The sequence below is a fragment of the Strix uralensis genome, chromosome 2 (genome assembly GCF_047716275.1).
Source record: "Strix uralensis isolate ZFMK-TIS-50842 chromosome 2, bStrUra1, whole genome shotgun sequence".
NCBI classification, from domain to species: Eukaryota; Metazoa; Chordata; class Aves; order Strigiformes; family Strigidae; genus Strix; species Strix uralensis.
The window spans coordinates 51611917-51637170 of record NC_133973.1 but is presented as its reverse complement, the minus strand read 5'-3'; the positions used below and the strand labels follow the sequence as shown (position 1 = coordinate 51637170).

The following is a 25254-nucleotide window of genomic DNA, read 5'->3' as shown; positions in this document are numbered from 1 at the left end:
TCTGAAAAAGAACTTCTGCTTTAGCTAATACTCTAGTTGTTTTAAATCCGTAACCACTACGTTTTAGAATTTTTAAACTGCCAAGCTCTGAACTATCCAGTTTTATTTCATGCTGTATCAGACAAAAGTGGATCTTTTGATCATTGAAGAGATTTTTGAGTACAGATATTCAAAAGAAAATAAAAGTCACAACAGCCTGTTTTCACCACCACCACAGTTTCACTATAATTTCAATAGAACTTAAATTTTGCGTTTAGGTAAAACAAATGGTACATGAATGACTATGAGTAAGTGTTGCTCCCAGCGTATTTTTTCTTGTATACAGATGAACTCTTCATTAGTATCCATTCACTGATCAGTTAGCAGTGTTCAAGATAAACATATGATCTTGTGCAAAAGATAATATTCTGGTCGTCTTTGCTTTTGCCTGACTATTTTCAAGTTGATTTTTGCTGCTTTTACATGAGAGCTCTAAATTTGTGGTTTTGTTTCTGTATTTTTTTTCTCTACGGGAAAGCTGTTTACAGGTTTTGCAAATTGACTTGGTTCCCTTAATATATTTTCCAAATAGGTTTGCAGTAATTTACATAGCAAACTGAAGTTCCCCTACCTGAAGGTGTTCTAGGCAGCTCAGCATGAGGTCATCTGTTGTAACATTACTAGTTGATTGCTCTGTTGCTGTACTTTCTCTGCAGTGGATTTTCACTGAACACAAAGTTTATTTCAGAGTTTTCACTTTAATATTCAGAGTCCTAACTAGAATTGCCCTTGGTACCTGATAGATTGCCGCTGCTGCTTCTGTGGTGCTGCATTCCAGAAGACTCAAAGCTTTCACCCTCTGTTTCAAGGAAGCTTATGTTAATTGAGAGGAATTGTTGGGATTTGTTTTTTCTTTTTGCTTCTCTATCTGGAATGTGAATCTTTTTTATTGAACTTCAGCTTATTATAACAGTCATAAGGTCTTAATGCAGTCTGAGCCACTTCGGAGATTAGGCTTCTTGGCTTGGGTTTCACTTAAATGATTTATTCACCTGTGTAAGTTTAACAGGTTTTTTTCAACTAGAAAGTATGGCAAAACTCACATTTTATTTAAACATGGTTGGTGTTCAGTTACTCTGATAATGGACATAATAAAAATACCCTATGGAGTGTTAAAATAAGCACATTCAAATATTTTTAGTATTAATTGTACTCACTGTTATCTCAGAAATCTGTTAAATTGGAGCAAATCTCTTGTGATAGACTCACATAGAAATAGTAGCAATATCTTCACATTCAGGTAAAACTTTGTATGAAGGGATGTTTCTATAGGTTTCAATTTCCTTGGATTTTTTGAAGCAAGCTGCTTTTAGGTTGATGGAGTTAGTGAGTCTTTTTCTAATTAAAGAAAAAAAAGCAAACTGAAACAAAACAAAAAAGCCCCCAACACTTCCCCCAAAATCCCCACTAGACACCATTTGCCCACTGAGTGGTTTAATCACTTGTAATGACTTTCATGAAAGAACCAATAATTAAAGCCTTTGAGTTGTTTCTTTAAATATGTTTCCTGCACATGTGCTTGCATACTAATGTGAATTTATTCTTCAAATGACCTGTCTTTGAGTGTTAGGGCAGTTAGTAATTGAATGGCTTCTTTTTGTCCTTTATTGAAAACTTCTGATGGCATTTTTTGTAAGGTTAACTTTGTCAAAGATGGATTGGTATTATTTAAATAAAATGCCTCTGACTATTTGCCTGGAAAACGCATTGAGAAGAAATGAAAATTTTTATAGTGTAATTAAAATATAATTCTGTTTGCTTGCATGTATTGTATTTTCTTATTAATTTAGTATTACATTTGGAGGGGCTTCCCCCTCATATTTTTATGTTTTTTCCATGTCTTTTGGTATGTCCTTTTAAAGGAAAAAGTGATTTATGGGGTTTTTTTCTTTTTACTTCAGATAGTGAACCAGTAATCTGTATTTAATGATATGTTTGAAGATTACAAGGAAGAGTAGTCATTGCGGTTATTTTGATCTGCATTAGAATGCCCACAGAATTTAGTTTCAGCATTCATTTGCTATATATAAATACTTTATATTCACCTTTGCTTTTCTGTTCTTTTATGAGAAAGCTCCATCCCAGCCAAAGCCAGTGCAGAGAGGAACATCTGACTTTTAGAATGTGAAGGGGAGTTATTTTAGAACAATGAAGACAAAACTGGGTTGGTAGGAGGGAGAAAGTTTGTCAGATTAGAAGAATTTTAGTCTTTTTTTGTTAAGAGACAGTCTTTTTAAATCACCGGTATGCTTTGTGTGTGTGCGTATGAAAGATTTGGTGGCTGATCCAGTTAGGAATGCATCAGAGGACTTTTTTCTAAGTGGCCAGGTCTTCTGCATCTATTGTTCTGTCTGCTGCCAGCATGGCGGTATAGGATTGCTGGGGCACAGTTAGTGGTTGTTGCTATTGCGGAGAGGAACCTAGCAGTGCGCTTTTTGGCAGTAGGCTGCCAAAGAATAGAGGGACTGGAGAATGTGAGAGGCCTTTTTTTCCACAAATACCCTGCTGAGCTCCAACTTTAGAGCAGTCCTTCAACTGACTGGCTGCTCAGTGATTCTAACATGTTCCCTTAAAGGTAATGTATTGTACTTTTCTCGGACAGGAACTCTCTCTGCTCAGGACTTTGAATGTACTCTTTTTTTTTTTTTTTTTTTTTCTTTTTTGTAGTAAAGAAAGAAGACTTTTATGCTCAACACTTTTTTTTCTAAGCATGAATCTTCAAACAGAAATGTGGGAATTGAGTTACAAAGTGAGTGCTAATGTGTAACTCTGAAAATAGTAGCTTTTTTTTTAATTATTAAAGATGAAAAAGCTATGCCTGTAATATTATTTTATAGCCTGGGGATTTAAAGTCCATGGCAGGTTGTCAAAGATAGTATGGGACTAAATAGTAGGCAACATGACAAATGAATATAGGATATTACTGGAGACTGGTGTTCTGAGAAGAGAGGGAAAGATTAAAATGAAAGAACCAACTTCTGAGTCCACTATAAATATTGTGTCAGATAAAGAAATACTATCTTATTCCACAGGAAGACATTCTGTTATGAAATAAGACCTTCTTTTATCTAAAAAAAAGTACCCAACTTTTTTTTTCCTTGCCGACATCTGCCTAGCAGTATGTCAGTAAGCAGAAGTGTGATTTTACTTCAACTACAAATGTTGGGCTCTTCTATTTGATAGAAGTGAATGTGTGTCAGGCTCCTTGTGCCAGATTAAACTGCAAAGGCTTTGGATTTAAGAGGTTGCTGTTGAGAGTGTTAGCCTTTGAACACTGGTTGTTTTTCTTCAGCGCTGCTACAGGTATGGTGAAGACCGCCCAGTGTGCGTAAGGACCAGCATAAACTGCGTAAGAAGCTGTCACACCCACAATAGATATATTTGTTAAGGTTCTTATTGGAGAGGAAGACTAAAATGGAAGCAAAATTGTCTTTCCTGTCCTTCTGTTATGACTCATGGGAGCTGCTTTTGTGCTCAAGCTTTGATAATCAGTCTGCTTATTTGTCACTATGGTCTTAGAAGCATCCTGCTAAGCACCCACTCTTTTGAGTTGGCCACAGCTGTTAGAGAAGCTCATGAATCCTGTGCTTTAACTCAGAGAAGTGAATTTAGTTCATATATCCAGGATGAGCTGAATTTATTTTTGAATCTATACTTGCATACAAAAGGAAGAGCACTCAAGAGAACAAGATAAAACAAACCAAATCATTATTGGGGCCCTGGTCTGCAAGCCCAGTTTTCCTTTAGGAATTTAACCAACATCTTTAATAGTCGGGAGCTGATTCAACACTTTTCCTAGTTGTGTGCTTGCTGCAGGATGGGAACTTTGTTCAGGATCTTCCTCCCTCTACCTCTGGCCCTGCTGCCATGGAGGCCTGCTGCCTTTTAGGCCAGTTTTGTGACAATGACTTCCCTTGATGTATAACTCATTCAGATGAGTCTGTAGGTTTCAGCATATCAACAGCTATTGACAAAGGAAAAAAAAGGCAAAATAACTCCAAAAACCAACAACAGTGAAGTCAAGTTCCAATGATGTTATTAGCAGTGTCAATAAAAGCATGCTGAAGCTGAATTTTAAAAACTGTGAGCTTGTGCAAGCAACCTTGGTGTTTTTTTTTTACATAATTTGTTCAAGTTTGACGGTTTTCTAAATTCTGTATTTATTTTCACCAGCTGTTCTTTTCATTCCTAATTTTTTTTTATGAGCAGAGGAGGATAGATTGGAGCCTAGAGTATGAAAAATGGTTTGCTTAATTGCAAGTTCTTGTTGCTTTTTATCTCTTCTTCAGCTTTTTTTTTCCCCCAACTTCCACATTGTGAGTTTCTCCATATTATGAAATCTTGATCGCTCTTCCTGCAGAACCTTGTCCCATTAGGTCTGCTGTCCATCCATAAAATGGAAGAAAAAGTGGTATCTTTTTTCCAAATTCAGGAGTGAGACTGGCAAATTTTCACAAGCAATATGATTGTTGCATTTTATTGTATTTTTTCTCTCTCCATTCTTAAAGTCAGAATATTACTACTAGCTTCCTCCTCACAGCTGTTCAAATACTGAATTTGTTCTTCCTAATTTGTAATTCTTCACAATATTCCTGGAGCATTCATCTGGATCAATAAATCCAGAAAAATTTCTCTGACTATCTTCTTGACCCTGTCACTTGTATATTCTGTTATAACACTGAATTAGGTGCTAGTAACTCAAACTAGGGTGTTCCTGGAAAATTTCAAGAAACATAATTATGCATATAAAGGGGAGAAGAAGGAAGGGTGCTGTAGTAGTGACACATCATGACTAATAGAGGTGGTGAATGCCCTCTTTCACGTGTGTACCTTGTACAGCCAAAGATCTGCCAGGGTTTGGATTAATGCGTAACCATCAAAAATGCTTATATGGTATAAGTTCTTTATGTCTGTTTACTGACCCACTGTTTTGTTAAATGTAACCAGCCTCTAGAAATTCTTAATTGTATCTTCTCACTGAGTAAAAGTAAATAAATAAATAAATAAAAATATTAAGTTTACTTCTTGTTTTAGGAGAGCAAGAGGGCTGTATTATTTACTGGCAAGAAGCTTGTTTAAAAGCTAATGGATGACTTTGAAGTCAATTAGAAGTTTGTAACTGACTTCATCCAGGTGCAAATTGTACTTTCTCTGTCTTGATATATGAAATGAACTGTACACTTGATGTACAACACATTGATATGCAAATCTATATTTCTAGAACATGGTTTAATTTCTCCAGATTTTGTGAAGACAAATGTCCACTTCAGGTTTTTTCATAATTATCGCTAAGTGTCCCTACTAAAATCTAACTATGTAAAAAGTGCTTCCTCCCACCCTGCCCAGCTATTGATGATTATGAAATAATGTGTGGCATTTTTATTTAGGATTGAGGCCTTGGAGTGAGCGGTTAAGTTGAATGCTTTTGGGTGATGCTCTAGAATTCTCAATGGTCATGAAAGGAAAAGGAATTGGAGAAGAGCTAGGGTTTTTCCCCGTTGTTTTAATTTAAATGCAAATGATCAGGTACTGTAATGCTGTATTAGTCCATCTGTTCATTCCCAGAATGCTTATACAGTTTTTGGTTTTTGCATATAGCCTTACATCCTATTGCAAAACAACTACATTTGATTAAAACCTCACACTGTTACAGCTCTGGACTGAGTAAAACTAATTTATTCTTGTTTCTTTTTCCTGAATTGGCTCTGTGTTTTGTAGAATGCCGAGGTAACATTGAGTCCCTTTCAGATCTGTTGGTTTAATTCATAAATTGTTGATGTACTGTGAATCTGGCTGCCTCAGAAAGGGATGTTAGGAGAATGAGTGCGTTTCCTACTGAGAACCTTTGAGAGGTAAAGAATGGGCTTATTTCCTCTTATGCTAGGCTTATCATTCTAGCCAGCAGGCAACTTATTGAAACAGACTTATATGGTACTCAGTGCAAAGAATGAAATTGTGGTTGCTATTAATAAGGTTTTCCTTGCTATTTCCAGTGTTCAGCTTGAAAGAATACACTGTCTTCACGAAGTTACAGCATAATGCAATTCTTGTTATGGATAACTTTCTTGAAACTACTTTGTTGGTTAAAACTTCTTGATTTTATTTTTATTATTACAGTTGCTCACTCTGCCATTCACAAGTGATGTACAGAGTTCGAGTTCATGTTACCAGATTTCTCTGCAAGAATCAGTGGTTTCAAAAACAGTCTTAACAAGGCCGGTGCCTTTCGAAAAGCAGAAATATCCCAGAAAGTTCAGTGGGTGCTCCCACTGAGCAAGTATTTTTAGCACTTTCTTTTCAATCGTTCAGGGAGCTTTTGAAGGCAGAAATCTCAAACAAGTATATACGTCTTGTCTAGGGATTAGATGGGTCTAGCTAGTCTGACTCCACTAATGTTGCAGGAGAGAACTAGTCTGAATTAGTGTCCTGCTTGAGGAGATGTGGCAAAAGAGCAGTTGCAAAAAGTGTTTGGGTATGAATCCATACTGCTGCTGCATGCCACTTGTCATCTTTTCATTAGCTCTCCTTTTCATTTAAAGATTAGGTTCTCATAAAGTGCTCTCAGCAGAGTTTTGCACGAAGATGACTCTGGAGCTAGTGCAAAAGAGGTGGGTCACTCAAGTGCACTTTTCTTTTGGGAGTCCCCCTATACATGCATCTATATTACCTTTGCTGTCCGTCATGATGCACTTTGGGGAGAACTCTAGAAGCTGGTTTGTGTGTTTCTTTGGGCCAGGTGAAATGGCCTATCTAACTATTACTAGTGGTGAATGAACATCGGTAAGTGAGTTGACAGGCTTTTACCTTTAGGGAATTACATGTGAATGCTGCTCTAGATGTCGTGCGTCCAGGAGCACCAGTGTAACAAGCGGATCAGCTTTCTGTAGCTCTTACTTGTAATGAAGTAAAAAGGGAAAACTTGCATGATCAGTGAGGAGAGGAAAGTGTGTAGTACTGGATTTCAGAAAGGAAGGTTAGCTGCTTGCAAATCTAACCTTTATTCACAATAAAAAAATACGATACGTACTGAATACGCTTGCAGAACTCTGAATCACAAGCTGCAGGCCTGTATAGCTTTAAGTAGTTTATAAGAAATTTAGAAATTATGAATGAACGACAGAGGAAACTGCATCTAAATTTCTTGTTGAGTTTTTGATACATTATCTCATAAGCGTCTTTACTGTTTTGTCATAGATCCAAAAAGTATTGTGTACACTGTAGGACAGAAAGACAATGTATGGTGATAACATTAGCAAATAAGTAATGAATGTTATTGCAAACTAATTTCTAGAAAGACTTGTCAGTGAATAATGTTGGGAACTGAAGTAGCGGATTTGGTGATGTTAATGAATAATGCTAATAGAAAACAGAGTATATGTTTTCTGACTGTTCCTTTCTTTCCAGCAAGTATTTTTGCTGGTTTGAACGTGGCTGACCTGTTTTCTTGCATCCTGCTTACGTTATGGCATTAATGGTTCTTTCAAGGTCTCTAGCTGTATTTCTGTCACTCAGCTGCAGCATGGGGACAGCCTGCTGCGCCCGTGTGCCTGGCACCAGCCTGTTTCAGTAGAAAGATGAAGCAGCTCAGTGCAGGCTCTGTTCTGTTGATGGGTGCAACTGAGCACATGTTCATGCTTTTTCCAGGAGTTCTTTTTTTTTTTTTTTAGTTCGTTGCTGTAACCAGAAAGCCTGGACAAACAGCACAAAGGCTTTTGTGAGAAGTACATGCCAAGTAAGACAGGAGGAGAGTATAGGGAAGGGAAAGGAAAGGCTATTTATACAATTCACAAGTGAAGAAAAAATTAAGACAGTAACTTAAACCACTGAAATAATCCATTAAGGAGTGGGTAACTGTTTTTAAAAACTAACAAAAAACCCCATAACCATCCCTTTAATTCATAAGTCACTGCTTTGTTTTCAAAGTTTGTTTCCCAAATGCTGTGGTTGATTAGATTGTTGCTTCTAAAATAACAAAACCCCCCAAATTATTTCCCTGTGTCTTGCTGAGGTTACTGTCATTGTGATGTCCCTCCACCCTTAAGTCGTCCTTCTTCTTGTGCGTGACTTAATCAACACAGGGCTTTTGGCCAGCACCCCTAGCTTATAGTAAATAGCAATGAGGCTTCCTGTGTGTGTGAGCTGAAGCCAGTATCATTAGGTCACTCTCACCCATTACACACAAGTTAATTAAATGAGTCCACTTCTGTCCTGCCGTCTTGTTCCTCATGAGTAGTCCTGTTGTTGGAGAACTGAGCTGTGGAAATGCCATACGTCCAATTCATGGTGAAGCAATTTTAGCTTTTTTCCCATTTTTGTATGTGGGATGTATGTCTTTAATATTAGCGGTAAAAATGCAGTCTGAATTAGCAAAACCAAACTTTGGTGTGTTTAGTTTATCAGATTTAGAAGATTATGGGAGAGATGGGGTGAGCCTAAAACAGACACAAAAAACTTTGTTCTTTTCCCTGTGTATAGTTGCTTGATTTGACAAATTGCTTCAGTGTTTGGGAAACATGGAAAAAAACCCTTTGAAAACGATTGGGGGGTTTTTTTGCTGTTTATTACATTTCCATTGAATAAGCTTATAATGGAAATAATTTTCTATATCTGATTGCTAGTCAGTCTAGCAAATAATTTCCTTTATTTTTTTAAACAATCACAGAAAATAGCAGTAGAAGAATATTTTCTATTGTTTAGTGTTCTTTCTACCTTATCCTTTTTGTCATTACAGTGGACAAGTAATAAATTGACTAAACACCATTTGTTTTTATACCTACCTGTCAATGTACACCAAGCTGAGAACATAAGCAATTATAGGTGTATTTTTGCTCTCTGTGGTAATTCCTATCAACATTTTTGTTTGCTTCTGTCCTGTAGAAAACAACTTTATGTAAGTTAGTTACTATTGTAATAGACATACTAAGTATGGGATTACAAGGCCGGCTGTTCTGTCAGATACATGTTCTCAATAGGTTCCGCCCATTATACATGCTGCTAAGCTCTCTTGATCATAAAATGTAGAAGTAAATTAATTGTCTGCTAACAATTGTTAGACAATCTTGGTGTGATGTATATATACCACTGCACTCTTACTGAAATAAAACGAAGTACTGATTACATTTTCTCTTCTTTCCCCAGGAAGCTACTGGCTGCCTAGAAATTAAGAAAAGGTGTGAGGAGTCTGGTTGATCAAGGTGGATTTTTTTTTTTTTTTCCCAAGAGCCTTTTCACAATTGCCTTTTGCAAAATCTTTGGACGCTCCCCATTGTGCCATGTTTTGTGGCTCTCACCGTAAGAGGAATTTGTCTTGATGAAGATTCCTAACATTGGTAATGTGATGAATAAATTTGAGATCCTTGGGGTTGTAGGTGAAGGTAAGTAGTATCTTAATAGAAAACTAATTGGAATTTTATATAGATTTGACTTAGTCCTCTTGATGGTAGTAAGCTTTCATTTGCAAAATATTGCTTGTATGCAGATCTTAAGAAACATCAGTTTTTTTCTCTACAGCTCCTTCTAATTCCATTCTCAGGTGGAAGGAGAAGTTTGGAAGATGAAAGGAAGAGAAATGGCACAGTTTTGTGGTTGTGGGTTTTTTTGTGTTTTTTTGGTTTTTTAAAGTTTACTATATTCATTTCTGTTTAGTGTTACTAGGGGAGATGTAAGTTGTCAAACTTCTCTGCAGGTATATTTAAAGAAATAATTTCAGCATTTTAAAATCCATTTACTTTCAAGCAATTTTTATAAAATTGTTTCAGTGCAGAGAAATTTAGTACAATACCTGTATGTGCAAGTTTGGATAATAATACTGGGAGCAATATTATTTCTATAGCCAGGAGGTGATTGAAGACTGTTTTATCTCGCTGCTTTTTTTTTTTCTGCTTTGAGATGGTTTATCTCTTATCTTCTTTGTTTCAGGAGCCTATGGCGTCGTACTTAAATGCAGACACAAGGTAAGTAAATTGCCTTAAGTCAGACATAAGTGTTGGTATTTGGGTGAAACAATGACTTTTGATAACTGAGATGTGACTATGTGTGAGATGTGGCAGTTGGGGTGTGCTTTTCCATGCAGTCAGTTACTCAGTTTTCTAACTGCAATACTGTCAGAGGAAATGGCTATATCTACTACCAAACCTCCATTTTTTGGTGTTTAATATTTATCTGAAATACATGAAGTATTACTCATGTTTCATTAATCTCAACTAAGAGTTTTTTAAAAAAGAAAAAAAGAAAAGATGTTTTGGAATGCAGTTTATGCTCAAACAGTCTCAATTAGAATGTCAAATGAATTACCAAATACTGCTGTATAAGTACTTACCTGTCTTGGGGCAGGGGGAGGGAGTCGGATGCATCTGCAAGTTCTACAGGTGTTGGACAATCAAACTGCAATAAGCAAGCACTGACTTCTGTGCTTGTTGATTTTAATTTGGAAGAGGAATAAGTAAAAAAAGAAAGAAAAAACCGTGTTTCAGACAAAATTGAAGTCTGGCAACCTGTCTACACTATTTTAACTACTGTGTAAGTTGGATGTATCCGAACTTGCCGCTCATCAACAGGGAACTCTGACGTGAGGTACTTTGCTGTCTTTGGAGCTACAGTGTAGTCATATAACAAAATAAATTCTACTTTTCTGAAGCAAAACATTTCAGAATCATAGAATGATTCATTTGTAGTGATCCAGGAATATATAAAAGTCTTCATATGTGGTTCATACCTTTTTCTAGAAAAAGTTAACAGTGTGCAGAGAGCCTGAGTTCCTGTGACAGCTTGTAACATGTACACAGGAGGACTTTTGCACAGGACATATATTTGGAGTGGCTTACACTATTACACTGACTTAAAGGAAAAAAAAAATTAGAACCTGGAAAGATCCTGTCTCAAGCTGAAGCCTTGTCAGGCTTGTGGGAGATTATAACACTCAATAGAATGTGTTTGGTAAACTGGATGGTTTTGGATAGTTACAGAATAATAATTCAGGGTGAATAGTTTGAGCGTACCTTGGTAGTGACAATATAGTTTATACTAGGCAGCTCTCTTCTTTATGGAGGGTAACCTCCCAAGTCTCAAGAAGTTTCTAGGATTTCCTGCATTGTTGAGAGAAATTTAAGTTCTGCATATTTTTAGTTATGTCCTCATTTGAAAGAGTTCACTACTCTAACAGTATAGTATACTGTCAGAGTTCCTATAAGAATACCTTACAATATACCAGGTGACTAGAAAAGAAAGGCTTTTCTTTGGCAGGGGAAGGTGATTTTTTCCTGCAGCCTGTGTAGAGACACTGAATTGCTTGTGAGGATCTAAATTTGTAGGTAGTTGCACCATTTTTTTTCTGCAGCTTCAAGCTTCGAAACAACTGTATTGAAGTTCTGAAACAAAGTGGTATTTATTAAAGCTTGTAGCAAGTGGGTTTACTAAGACCTAGGGTTTCCAGTATATGGAGAACTGAAGAAAAGGCAAGGTATGTTGCGATTTTAAGCTTACTGATTTATGATCCTCACTTAAAAAAACTGCACCCAACCTCTAAGAGCAGATGACTTTAGGGGCTGTTTTACTAAAAAAGAATAACTATCTAAAAGTTAAACTTTGACATACATCTTTTTTCCCATCCTTTTCCCTGACTGTTTGTCATCTTAACTTTTTTCTTTTATGCCTTGGTAAAATATGTTGAGACACACCTGTCCCCAGGTCTTTTGCAAGGTACCATCCAGATTCAGAGCAGACGTGGCCTACTTGTTGGCTAGAAAACATTTGATAATTGCCCCAGGAGTTTAGTTCATGTTTAATTATAAGCATCATAATAAATATAATTATTTACTAGTCTCTACATTTTTGATGGATTTGGTTATTTTTTACTTGGCTTATTCCTTTTAAATATGGAGGAAAAGTGACTGTTAAGGAAGAGAGTTGAAGAGACAGTATGAAGTAGAGCTTGAAGATGTGAAAAGATGCTGCCTGTTTGCTCCAGATTTTCATTTATCTTAAGACAGAAAAGATCCAAATTATAGACAGAAATTTTAAGGTTCTGATATTAATCACTGATTAGAATGAACATGATAAAACTGAAGTTGTAGAGAAACACCGTTCTAATGGGAAGGGGAAGGGAGAAAGAAAAGGGGAGAAGATTCTAATTCCTGTGACTTCAAACATGTTATAAACTAAAGGGGTGGGTTTTAGGTGAGGCCTAAAACCAGTCACTAATTAGCTCAAAATGGGAATTTCTACCAAACCACGATAACAAAGATTGTGCATTAAGAAAAGTTACTTGTATACAAAGGAAGAAAAAAACATATTGCAGGATGGTATATGTAGTTGTTCTTCTTGATCAAGAACTGTTTTTTAATGCAACTTTCCTACTTGTATAGGAAAACAAGCATTTAATTCACTTTCATGAAGTCTTAACAGAAATACCTGGAAATGCAAGGGCATGTGGGTTTTTTTGTTTGGCTGCTGATGGGATGGGCATATATTTTTTTAGTATGGATGAAAAAAGAAGTTTTTCCACATGATCTCTCTGCAGGTAGCACAGTCAAACTTTGAGTGCATTACATAGTAAGTCTATTCAGCACCACACAAGAAGCCCGGAAACAGTATAAAAACTAGAGAATGTTGTTGTATTTTTAATGTATGTATGGTATATACCAGGCCATCGTTGGTCATGTTCGCTCAGCACGTAGTGCTTTTCTTTTTGTGCAAAGCTAGCAATTATGTCTAAGAATTTGAATGTAGAAGTATTTGTATTCATCTTTATGAATAGTGGTAACATGCCAGGATCAAATTCTCAGCTATTGTAAATCAATGTGTCTCCATTGTATTGGTGAGAGGGTAAATTCTGTGTGAATTGAGGAGCTGGCCCCTAATTGGAACAATTTTCCAATATATAATCCACTGGTGCATCAATAAATATGTAGCTTTTTGCCACAGTGTCTTTCATCAGCATGCGTATATGGATTTAAATTGGAGAGAATGGCATAAGGAACAAATATCTTGTCATTTTTATATATGTTTTTTCTTTGCTAAGGGAACATTATCAGAAAAACTGAAGTAGCTCCTCCAGAATGACTGTGTGTACGTTAGTATATAGCATGTTTTTATCACAAGTACTTTTGCTAATTGTGGTTTGTGCATAAAGATTACTTGTTTATCTGGGTTTTTTTCCTGATGTAAAGCTAATACAAATAATGTTGAGATAAACCAGATCTGATGTTCTGAAAAGTGCTTTCCTTCTTTTTTTTTTTTTTCTTTTAGTGAGAGGACTTTTCATAAGGAAATATACTGGAGTACATTGATTTGAAAATAGTGGAAATATATTTTATATTCACAAACTATTAAAATAGGCTGTCTTGGTTTATTTACTGGATCTCAGCTATGTTTTCTGAAAAGAAAAGCCATTTGAACAGTGTCAGAGATCATGGCTGAGGAAAGGAATCTTTGCTTATGTTTAAAACTTGTCAAATATTTGACCTTTAAATAAAACCACTATCCCCTTTGCATTGTGGGCTTGCAGCTTCATGTGGAGTTATCCTTTGCTAATAGGGACTTAGGCACAAGTGTTAGGAGGACTCTGACATCAGATACAAAGCTGATAGCACAATATTGTTACTTAATAAAAAGATAGGAGGTTGCTGTGGGAAAACCATAGGTATCCAAAGACAGGCACAATGAAGAAAGAAGCCTAGAGGAAAAAATTAAGCTGAAAGTCAGTGAAAAAAGGGAATGTATTGATATACTGTGAGGTAATAAACTGTGTGTATAGAAGGAACATTGAAAATTGCAGCTGCAAGTAGGAGGAGTTTGTAGAAATAACGTGAATACATCTTTGGATGACTGAGATAAGTGGAGACTGTCTCTAGGTAGACAAGGTGATGACACTGGGGGGTCATTCATTAGAATGAGGCAGAGCTCACCACAGGGCCAGGCTGGAGAAGAAGAAGGATTTATACTACCAGGTAGCCAAACCATAGCTGTTATACTAATGCTTTGAAAGTAGTGATTCTAACTCCAGCTTTAGTTCCCATCTGCAGAGCATGCATAGTGGTTTGCTTTATCTAACTAGGCATTTATCAAAGTTCAGTTGAATGTTTGAGAAGAGCACAGATGCAAGTCTGTTAAAAAAAAAAAAAAAAGGTCATTTTTTTTCTTCAGAGCATTTCATTATTATCTGTTAAATAAGGAATAGACTGCATCTTAAGAAACGAGCATGAAACACCTAGACACCTAAAGCTGATCACTATATAAATAACAAAGTGTGGTAGCTGATGATTTTCCACTTTTAGACCTGCTGGTGTGGGGGGCTGGCAGAAACTTGCAGGAAATAACACTGAAAATATGTGAAAGGGAAGATGCCTATATACATATATCTGTATGTATAAATTTATGGGGTTTTTTAGGTTAGCTAGGTGTGCAGGAAGGTGTGTGGTGATGCAGATTCTCTAAAAGCACAACAGAAATTTATGTATTCTCCTAGACTTGTCCTTTCTCTTGCTTATGTGCTGTGTTACAAGAGCCCTTGGAGCCTGAGGGAATACAGTTTAATGATTTAGAAATTTAATGCCATTTGTTCTTATATGTACAACATGTCCTGCCTAATGAGATGTTTTTTCTGGTCTTTTATTTTAGAAGTGTGTCTGGTTTTGGTTGTTCTTTGTAGTATGAGATATTTTTAGACCCTTTTCTTTAAGATAAACACCACTGATTAAAACACCCTGATTAAAAACAAACAAAAATAAATGTTAGTTTACAGAATTATTTGGCCACTTCAGTGCATTGAAGAATAATGAAGAATAACCTTTTTAATAGGTTTAATACTTCCAGGCAGTTTCCTCTTAGTCTAGTATTTAGTTTTGTCTTGTATGAGCCTTAAGTAATACTCCTGCATTGTCTTCTGGTAAGTCTTGTGTGTGTCTCAGAATATCTGGAAGAAATATTTACTGACCTCTTAAAGAAAGGTATAGTTTACCCATTAGAAAATATAATGGATATGCATATGTAACAGAATAATTTGATTTAATTTGAATATCTCAGCCTTTTCCATGTGTCTTATCACTAGATCCCCTACTGACCAACAGGGTCACAGTTCCCTTAGTTTTTCCTTTAAAACCAATGTTTTTCTGTTCCTCCAGGTAGCCCATCTCCACTTCTGCACTCTTCACACTATTTGTTTGTGTTCGAGCTCAGTCAGGAATTCCCCATTTACCAATTCTGGCCAACTCAAGAAACTTTTCCCACATTTCTGTGTGTTGGAGTGGGCCACTCCTGTGCTTTGAGGAAGTCATCCTTGTAGAACAGCCAGCCCTTCTTGACTCCTTTACCCTTTAGGGCTCTCTCTAAGCAGATCCTTGAACAAGGGGAAATCTGTTCTATTGAAGGTCCAGGGTTGTAATTCTACTGTCCCTCTTTCTTAATTCTTTCAGGACCTTAAATTCCACTATACCATGGTGTTTTGCATCAGGAGATGCTGGTCTGTTGTAATCCCAGTAAGAAAGGCACTCAAGACTCTGTAAAATGTCATTTAAAGTGCTATTTCATTATAGTGTTAGGTTTAATAAAGTAAGAATGGTACAAGTAATCTTACATCCCTTTGGATGCTGGGAACCTTGAGTTGTGCAGCATCAGTTGGGCCTCTGATAGGGGTGCAGCATACTGTGCAGGCTGTGTCTGTAAGAAGGGGTTACCCCATTTTCATTATTCAAGCTGTTACTGGATTTTCTTGTAAGAAAACTGTTAATCATTTCTACTGTCAAACAGAATGGATGTTCATGGGTGAACTTTTTTTGCTGTGCTTTTAGATTAAAGGCAAGGCCACGCAGGTGATGTAACTGTGGGGGGTTGAGTGGGAGCTGCCTGCAAGCTCCACTGTTACAACAAGCTGGCTAAGTGTATCCTGCAGCCAAGGATGTGGGCAGCACAGCCCTGGGCCTCCACAGGTGAACTCTGATTTGGATCTACTTGATCTACAATGGTCTTCTGGTCAGGGTGACGACACACTGTCACTGCCTCTTAGGTTGTCATCAACTTTCACATTCCTATTGGTTCATTGGTCAGTTGTGTCAAGAAACTGCCTTCTGCATCTTCCAAAAATCTGATTGTCTTCATTATGCTGTATTACCCTTGCAGCAGATGTTGGAGTGTTCCAAGTCCTCTGTGAAAACTGGGCTTTATTGTAAGGCGTGTCTTAAGAAGTCTTTATCTGTTTTGCTCTCTTGATCAGGTGCTTTGAAGCAGATGTCCACCCTAATGTCACCTGTGTTGTTCTGTCTTCTAACCCTTATGCAAAAACTTTTTGACTCATTTCTTACCTATTTCAAAGCAAATGTCCTTTGCAAGCCGAAGACTCCCTTTCCTTCGTAAGAATCTCCTTGCCTTCTTAGCCCATCCTCAAAATATCCTGAGTCTTTTCGTGGCACTGCTCTTGTCATGCAAGCTATCCTACCACATTTTCTGTAATCCTCATGAGTGATTTCATCCTCTAGGATGACAAGCAGTTCAGATAACACGCATAACTGTGCACGAACTCCTAGTTCCTCATATTTCCCGTGATTCTTGCAATTTGTGTACAGACACTTGGGACCTGGTTATGTTGCTTTCACAGAGGGAACAAGAACTTCATACTCCTAGAAAATTTGGGGTGTCTCTGATGTTGTTATAAAAATGGGGTTCTGAATTTGCCTGGTAGATGTTAGAATCCCTTTTCCAACTCATATATCTGCTGATGTTATTAACATTGTCTTACTGTTCTCACTGGAAATCTGCTAAGGATTCTTTTTGTGTTGATGAGTTTCTCTTTAGTGTCAAAATTAAAAGGTAAGTGTGCTTGTTTGTAAAAGTTGTGTTTATCTTCACTGTGTTGTGTTTTCTGACATTCTTGCTTTAGGTCTGGGTTTGAAGGTTCCTTAGCTCTCCAGCATGTGTTAAGCCAGATGCTTGGACTGAAGAATACAGTATTCATTGCAGTTTATCTTCAACTTTTCTGGTATCTTGTGTACTGAAATGGATACAACTCTTTTTTTTTTTTTTTTTTTTTTCCCCTTTTACTTTGGATTTGACTCATTTGACAGTAGTTCCTGTTTGGATGACTGAGAAATGAAATGATGAGTAAATGAAAAATCTGAGTTCCCAAAATGAGCATAGATTGCTGTCTGTATTGTTCCCCCTTGATATTATAATCTTTCATATCATGGAGGTAGTATGAGCTGATTTCAGGTTTTGGCTTCTCAGCTAGAGAATAAACTAGTACTGCCTGGTATATGAACTCCAGAATACTAGCTATGCTGATTCGGAAGTTTCTGGTTCTTGGTGTTTATATTTCAGTATCCTTTTTGTAATACTGTGAGTTCAGGAGAGGTATTTCTATTTGCTTTTGACAGAGATAGATACAAGGTACAATATTGCTATTCAACATTTTAATGCCTGATCTGAAGGTAAATATGAAAGTACTGCTGTTAAAAGCTGTGGAAAACAGACTGCAGTGGTAAGATAATAAAAACAGAAAATAATAATGCTGAGCATTTAGCATTATGTGGCAAGTGACTCAGTTCAGGCAAAGCATATTTTAAATATTTGTATTTCTTCATAAACAATTGACTTTCAAAATTAGAACTTCCCAGCAAAATTTGAATTATGTTATTTTGAGCACTCAGTTTTATAATTTCAGAGTAAAGCTGAAAGCTGAGTAATGCATAGACTTTTTCCAATCTACTACCCTGATATACACAAGAATGGTCATTTTGAGTCAGATGAGTTCAGCTAGCTCAGGATCTTAAAAGTGACATTGTTAGAGGTAAACAATGAATTAAGAACAGAGCAGGCATGTTGTGATATTCCCCACAGTATTCACAGTATCTAATTGGTACGGTGCTACTGGAAAGACATTATCACCAGAATATTCTAGCACAGATTATGCCAACAGTGTATTTTTTATTACCTTATCCTGTGCCTAAAGCCATCTGTCCTTTAAATCTTCTACTTGCCTGTGCATACTGTGTAAAGTATTAACTGATATTTCTGTATACTGTGTGAAGTATTCTGTCCTGCATTTTTTTATATACCATCAATTTACATATAATTATCCTTTACCTAAAACCGCGTTAAAAGTACAGTGCCAAATCCTACTGATTTATGTCTAAGATGTCACACATTCTCTCATTGTTACTATTGCTATCTCATTGCTGCCTCTTATTTGGTTACGTTCCCAAATTTCTTTCTGCTCTTTTTCTTTGATTTTTGTATGTAATTAAAAGCAGCATTGCTAATTTTCTCTACTAATCAAATCTGGTTTGGTTCTGTGGCAAGATTTTTGTTTTTAATCATGGCCGAGGGCAGATCTCTGTGCAGTATACCATTTTCTTTCAGTAATGGCAGCTTACCTATGGAGAATTATTGCACTTAGTGCTGTTGTTCCTCAGGCTAAAGTACCAACTCACTGATGTGCTTTTGTGCCAAAACTTGTGTAAAATACATATAGTGAACATGAGACCTGTATTGAGCTTCTGAATTAAATGGAGTGTGCCAATAGTAAATGTTTGCACTAGTCAGAGTTGAGATCTGTCTTGAGTATTTTATGAGGAAAATAGAGCAATTAGGCAAGTTGGAGTGCTGCAAATCATATTAACTCTTTAATAACCATTTGCTTCAACTTCACCATTAGGCAATGAATAACCCTTTGAACTCCTTACAGAATTCTGGTTTGAAATACTAGGTATATAGTATTTCTTTCCCGAGCTTCCATACTCTGCTTCTATTGCATTCCCTTGAGTGCAGCAGTGAGAGGCGAGCTTGATTAGTGCTAATTCACTTCAGTGATCACTTTCGTATACTAAATGCCATACAGTGAACAACTGTAACTAATGCAGGGTAGACGCTAATATGGTACTGAAAATTTCTAAAGCTTTCATTTTTCATTGGTGCATTGTGGCATTTGTCTATACCTGAAGCCGAGCCTCTTCCATAGTCCTCTCAATTCCCTGTGGCAGGGGGAAACAGACAATCAGGGTAGCATTATACTAATATGTTTTAAACGCCACTGATGTCAATGAACTTCTGATTTATATTGAAGTGGAAGATTCATATGTGTACTGTTACTACTCCAAAGATCAGATAGTTGTGCAGAATGGAGGGTGGAAACTAAGTTGCTGAGATCCCACACGTTGAGAAGACTGTCTCTCCTTCACTTCCCACACCCAAGGTGGGCTATGTGTCACAAGATTGTTGCGTTTTATTTCTTTTCGTCAAAGTCTTGTTCCCAAGTCTTTCTGCAATTCTTTTAAAGAGAGTTGTTTCATAAGGTACGTCTTAATAAAAACCATTAGAGCACTAATTTTGAGGAAGCTATCCAACTCTAAAATGACTTACCCACTGGGAAAAAACATTCGATCTCTGGTGCTGTCCCAGTTTCCTAGAAGTCTGAGTCCTCGAATTAACTGAAGTAAACATTTGTTTTTCACACTTATAAGGCTAAATAGGATGAGAAGATAAAGCACGGTAGTCCCAGGTCTCCTTTTGATTGCTTCTGTTGCATTATGTTGTCTTCTGTCTGTTACTTCTGCTATAGATTGCTATGATATGCTCTATTACAAGCATTTTAAAATTTGCTTTTATATGAACCCTTGCTATCTTTTTCAGTCACATGCAAAGATTTCTTTAAGAGGACCTGGCCAGGTTGTATAAAGCAGGCTTGAAAATAAATGCATTAAATATAATGGTTTTCATTATTCACATTGGTCAGTCTATAGCCATATCAATGGAACGGTGCTGTCTTGATGTCTGCAGTTCTGTTGCTTCCCTCTTGGGTCTTTCATGACAATACAGACTGCTGTGTGAAATGTCCCTTGTAGGATAGTCCATTCCCTTACCTCCTTCTGTGTACTTGTCACGTTATGAACCCTGCTCAGGTGTGGGCGGTATTCAGTATTCAAAACTGGCAATCCTTTTCTCCTTTCTCCCGAGGCTGAATTAGAAATGGAAGGTGCAGGGGAAAGGTGAGAGAGCGCTTTCAGAGGGGAGAAGTTAACTTGTTGTAGAAGGGGATACTAAGATCTTTTTTTTTAGGTGTGTTGAATTTAAAGGAGTACAGTGTGAGGGTGTTTCTTTCAGTGCCACAAATCAGGGTGGATTAAGTTGGCTTGGCTGTTATAACACTGGCTAGTGGAATTTCATGCAGCACAAAGCTGGGATGCAGAGAGACCTGATGCTGCAGAAGATCTTCAGAACAAGAAGGGGGAGGGAAACGGGTGTTCATCCTTATATTCCAGAATGCAGGTAACTGAAGGAGGTATAGAAGCCTGAGTTAAAAATAACAGGAATGGTTCGTCTTACCTTGGGAAGGATATGTGAAATGTATTACTGATGGTTTTCAATTTAAATAAAGTCAAAGTAATTTGTTACAGTCACAGTATCTCAGATCAGTATTTCTTTTAGTCACACAGCTTCTTCCAGTTTGTCACACTAATAGCTCTAGATTAACCAGACATCTGTTGCACTTTTTGTTTCTTAAGGAAACTGTGTGTCTTTCTGATAGTCTTTTATGTAATATGTTGCATGAATTCCTGCTGTGGGTACTGGTTTGACTAAGTGAAAGGTTACTGCTTATGCTGCAAAGAACACTTTTCCTTGGTCGATTGCCAATAAACAAACATGCTTCTTGGTAGTTGCTGCATACTTCCATCTGCAAACAGATTATATATCATTACACTTGTAATAATACAGGAATCATATTCAGACCTGCAGCAGTGTGTTCTGTGGCTGCCTGTAATGGCTCTTAATTGCAAACAGCTTGCACTGCTATATCTCATTCTAATGAACTTGTAAGTGAAATCTTATTTTTAAGTGTAGATGTGATGAGCACACAAAGCAAGACTATCCATACAAATTATTCTTTCTTGCAAAAAGTTGAAAATTTTATGCTGAAAATTGAAGTTGAAGAACATGACTACAATATTTCTTAGAAGCAGCAGCAGAAGAAATTGGAATAGATGAGGATTTGAGACCTGATGTAGGGTCTTGGATCATTAGGAAAGTAGTGGTGCAGGCTAGGGAATTTATGGTTAATGCAAATTAATATATGGGAGAAGGAATGACATATGGTTAATTATAGGACTACATCTGTAGTAGTATGAACTTGCTTGAATATTGGATTACAGTCTAGTCTTGTAATCAAATTGCAAATTACTGTGTAGCATAATTGATGCAAAGAACATTGTATTTCTAACTTTTAGGCTAATTGTTTTCCTGCAAGGGATTCTGGTGGACTTCTCAAACTTTTGTAGAACATGTGAGCAGCTCTAAGAGCACTAATTTAATCACTCATCTCTGGATGCTCCATGTATTTAAAAAAAGGCCAGTAAAACAGAGCACAGTTCAGTGTTCAAGAAAATCATGAATGTAGATTAATAAATGTGCCATGGTAAAAATGTATCTGGATCATCTAGCTGGCTCTCAAAATTGTTTGTAGAAGCCAAGTTGATCTAAAATGTTACTTGAATATGCCAATTACATTAACTTATTTTCTTAATTGTTTTTGTGAATTTAAAGCCTTTTTTAAAGCCAGGAGTCCTGGAAAAGGAACATTTGACAGTGTGGGTAAAACATAGACAATAATAGTGAAAACTGTCCCAGCATTTGACTTTATCTGAAAGCTATAGGCTTTTCTTGGCACATGTATTTTTTCATCAGTAAGGATTACAGTGTGTTTTTAAATAGTCAGTTGTCCTTCTGAATGTCCTGGTTAAAGTAATTTGATTTTCCATGATTACTCAGTTCCTTGTAGCTCCTAATTGGTGGAATGCCCTCCTAAAAATATGGAAAACTTTATTTTTGAATAAAAATTCCTGGAATATGTAACTTCTTTTCAAGTATAATGGTATTTACTTCTGATTCAAAGCCTGGATAACAATAAATAGGGAAAAAAGGAAAGTCGGTTTCATTTTACACATTTCAAACAGCTGTAATGTTATCAGATGTGTAAAATTTCATGCAAAGAACTCAATAATTGCACTTACCGTATGTGGTGTTTGATCTCAGGTGAAAGCCTGTGGGACTAGACAAGCCTGGCATCAGAATATGGTGATCAAGAAATTTTGGATACAGTGGGAGTCCAGACTGAGCTCTAGAGCAGAGGCCATTTTGTTAAGGCTACATAGTGCTCAGTCTTTTCTTCATCTGATAGCAGTTATTACGGGTTTGCACAGAACTGGAAGCATTCTTTATGCTATCTGTACCTTATACATGTATTACAATTCTGAAACTCTCCAGAACACATGCTTCTGTTTTGCTGCATTTAGCTGCACCTGGACAATAAAGCTCCATGAGTCTGCTGCTTGCTTTTGATAAAGAATAGTCCAATTACATGCTAGCTTCTCCTCTTCTAAAGGGTATCTATTTAAGCTTCTTCTAGTTTAATAGGAAAACCCAAACACCTTCTGGATTTATAAAGTATTTGCATTTTTATTATCCCTGGATTATTTTATCTTAGATTGCTAAATTAGACCAATCTTCATGCAAGTCCTTTTTAAGTCCTTAAAACATAATGGCTTAAATTTGCCCATTATGAAAAATCACCCACTTTATGGTATTCTATTTTAATTTTTCCAGATGTGTAGCAAAGTGAGGATTTGCTTCTGAAGAGCACAGGTAACTCTGGAAACAGATACCAATTTTGCTCTCAAGTTTATAGTTGCTTGTGCCTTAAAAACTTTGAGAAATCATCTTCTGTTTCTTCCTCCATGTGAATACTAATTTCTGTAGAGTACTGCAGCATAGAAGGGTTAGTATAACAAAATTCAGTGCAAATCTTATGGAAGGGGAAGGTGAATATTTGCAGGATCTTGAAGTGGAATGATTGTACTGACCTACACCCATTCTTTCATTATCTCATTCACTTGTACCCTCATATCCACACTCTCAGAAGCATGGAGGTGTGTGTGTGCCCACGTGGGCAGTATCTCCAGTGTGCAGGATGGGGGACAGGGGTAAGTAGCTGTGAAGTTCCTCTTGGTGGTGATGACAAACTAGTTCTTACATCTTTTGTATATATTTTATGTTTAGAAGTTGTCAGTTGTTACGGGATGGTCCTTTGCCTCAGTCTTGCTTACTTCAACTTCCATGATCTGTTTTTCCTTGTTTGGAATTTGTGTTTGAAATGTATGTCTATAATCCATCTCCCTGATGGGCTAACAAGAGAAAGGCTGGTATATATTGTAAGCTGCAGCCTTGTTGCCATCCTCCTGTTAGGATGCAGGGTCTGCTTGTAAGTCAGCTGTACTGCGAGCTTCTGGGCTTGGCATAACATTTTACTCAATTTTACTATTGGAGCACCATCCTGGGAACAGTTTTCTCTTTTATCAATAAAAATTATTCTTGAAACCTTGTGCAGTTTCTTATGGTTGTGCATGCTTGTGTGCATACTCTCTCAATGCCTCCCACAATATCCTATTCATCCTTACCCTGACGTGTTACATACTTCCACAGCAGAAACAGGGCACACAAATGCATATGTTCTCTGAAAATTTTGTTGCTATTCTATTTTCAGTTCTTAGTATAGAATTGTGCTGCCTCATCGGCCAGTTAAGTATCAGTTGACCATAAAATGCTTTGAGAGATAAAGCTTAGTTTGGGTGCTGCTATATCTCCTAATCTTTCAGTCCACAGTCTTTGAGAAGAACTCCTTCCCAAATGTGTGTTATGGAGCATATTTTTACATACAGTTCTAATAACAGAAGATTACCACAGATGCCAGTGTGCTGAAAATGAGTTGTGAAGCAGTTTTCTTAAGACTTAACCTTGGCTGAACAAGGTTACCATCATTGTCAATTTTCCTTTTGGCTGTAGAGAGACTTTTCTTTAAATTGTGAGGTTTTTGGGTATAACAGAGGTAGGTGACACTTATAAGTTTAATCATGCACTGAGGTGTGGAAAAATTAAATTGTATAGGACCAAAAAAACTTGGTTGGCTGGTTACACCTACCTCTTCTTTTGACAGTACGCATCTTGACCAGGAGGCAAGCTATCTTCTTGAAATCAATTAACATTTCCAACAGAGATGGAGTAATGCCATGTTTATGCACAGAAATATGTTACAGGCAATGCCATCTGCAGAGTAAAGCTGACTAGCTGCTGCTTCTACAGGATCAAATTTCCTGTGACTGTTTGTGTGAAAAATTCATCTGAGTGGTGTGTACCTTTTTTTCCTCCCTCAAAGCATCAGCTGGTGAAGAACAGTGTTAAGAAATGTATACAGTATAGTAGACAAGTGGACTTGCAGCCTGGACTCTGAACCTGCTCTAATTTTGTCTTCCATGCTCCCACTGCTATAAATGTTGCTGTAGTGCAAAGGAAACAAAAGTATTTGGGGAGCAAAAAAGAATCAGTAGGAACTTCACGTCACATTTAGGAAGACTTAAGAGAGGCCAAATAACATCTATCCCATGGACTCCAGTAGGTTTGAATAAAATAAAAAAAGGGGGGGGACAGAGCGGTATTTCTGTTTAGAAATTCTGGAATGTAGTGCCCTCTTCATCCAGGTTCTCCAGATCACATGAAATAGAGACTGCAAACCAGATCTCTTAGATGATGTCAGCATTAGAGAAGCAAATCAAGGGAGATCAGCTGTCTGTAGTATTTCTTACTTTCTATTCACTATGGTTCTCAATGAAATTAATAGTTTTTAATTTATATTACTGAAGATTAGCTTCTGTTGTTTGACCAACATCCTTTCTATTTCACATGTTTACATGTACAGAGCCATGCACAAGTGGATATACACACACACACTTGTTAGTGAGTTACAGTGAGTGTTCTCTTCTGGTGAGTTTTAGAAACTGATACTAGCCCATTCCTTCTATTGCCTCTTAGATTTTTTTCATGTACTAGTTAGCACACTGTTATGCTGGTCCCTTTTATGAATATGGGAACTGAACACTTGTGCCTCAATATGAAATGCAAGTGGCAATGATTCTGTTGTTTATCAAAGTATTCAGCAGGAGTGTAGAAGTCTTTAACCAAAATCTGAATGAAAAACTTCACAACTGAAGGCCTGTGATTATATTTTCTTAGCTTTCACTTGTCTCTGAAGGTCATGTTTCAGGAACTTTCTGAAAAATTATCCTCATTGCTGAAGCATCTTGTGCATTTTCCCTAAATGTGTTTGCATGAAGGCAGGCAATCTTTTACTACTTCTGAGGTGTTTTAAAAAAAAAAAAAAAAAAAAGTGAAAATGAAGGGTCT

The 25254-nt window shown here is 36.9% G+C and overlaps 1 protein-coding gene across 2 annotated transcripts in view; it reads left to right on the top strand.

The window, feature by feature from the left end:
• The window catches only part of CDKL5 (cyclin dependent kinase like 5), a 142101-nt gene that overhangs the window by 43058 nt on the left and 73789 nt on the right, over nucleotides 1-25254 (top strand). For both annotated transcript variants that reach the window (XM_074858696.1, XM_074858695.1), the window contains exons 2-3: nucleotides 9178-9413; nucleotides 9958-9992. In XM_074858696.1, the coding sequence (XP_074714797.1) occupies nucleotides 9350-9413; nucleotides 9958-9992 (99 nt within the window). In that variant the 5' untranslated portion in view covers nucleotides 9178-9349. The remainder of the gene's footprint in view (nucleotides 1-9177; nucleotides 9414-9957; nucleotides 9993-25254) is intronic.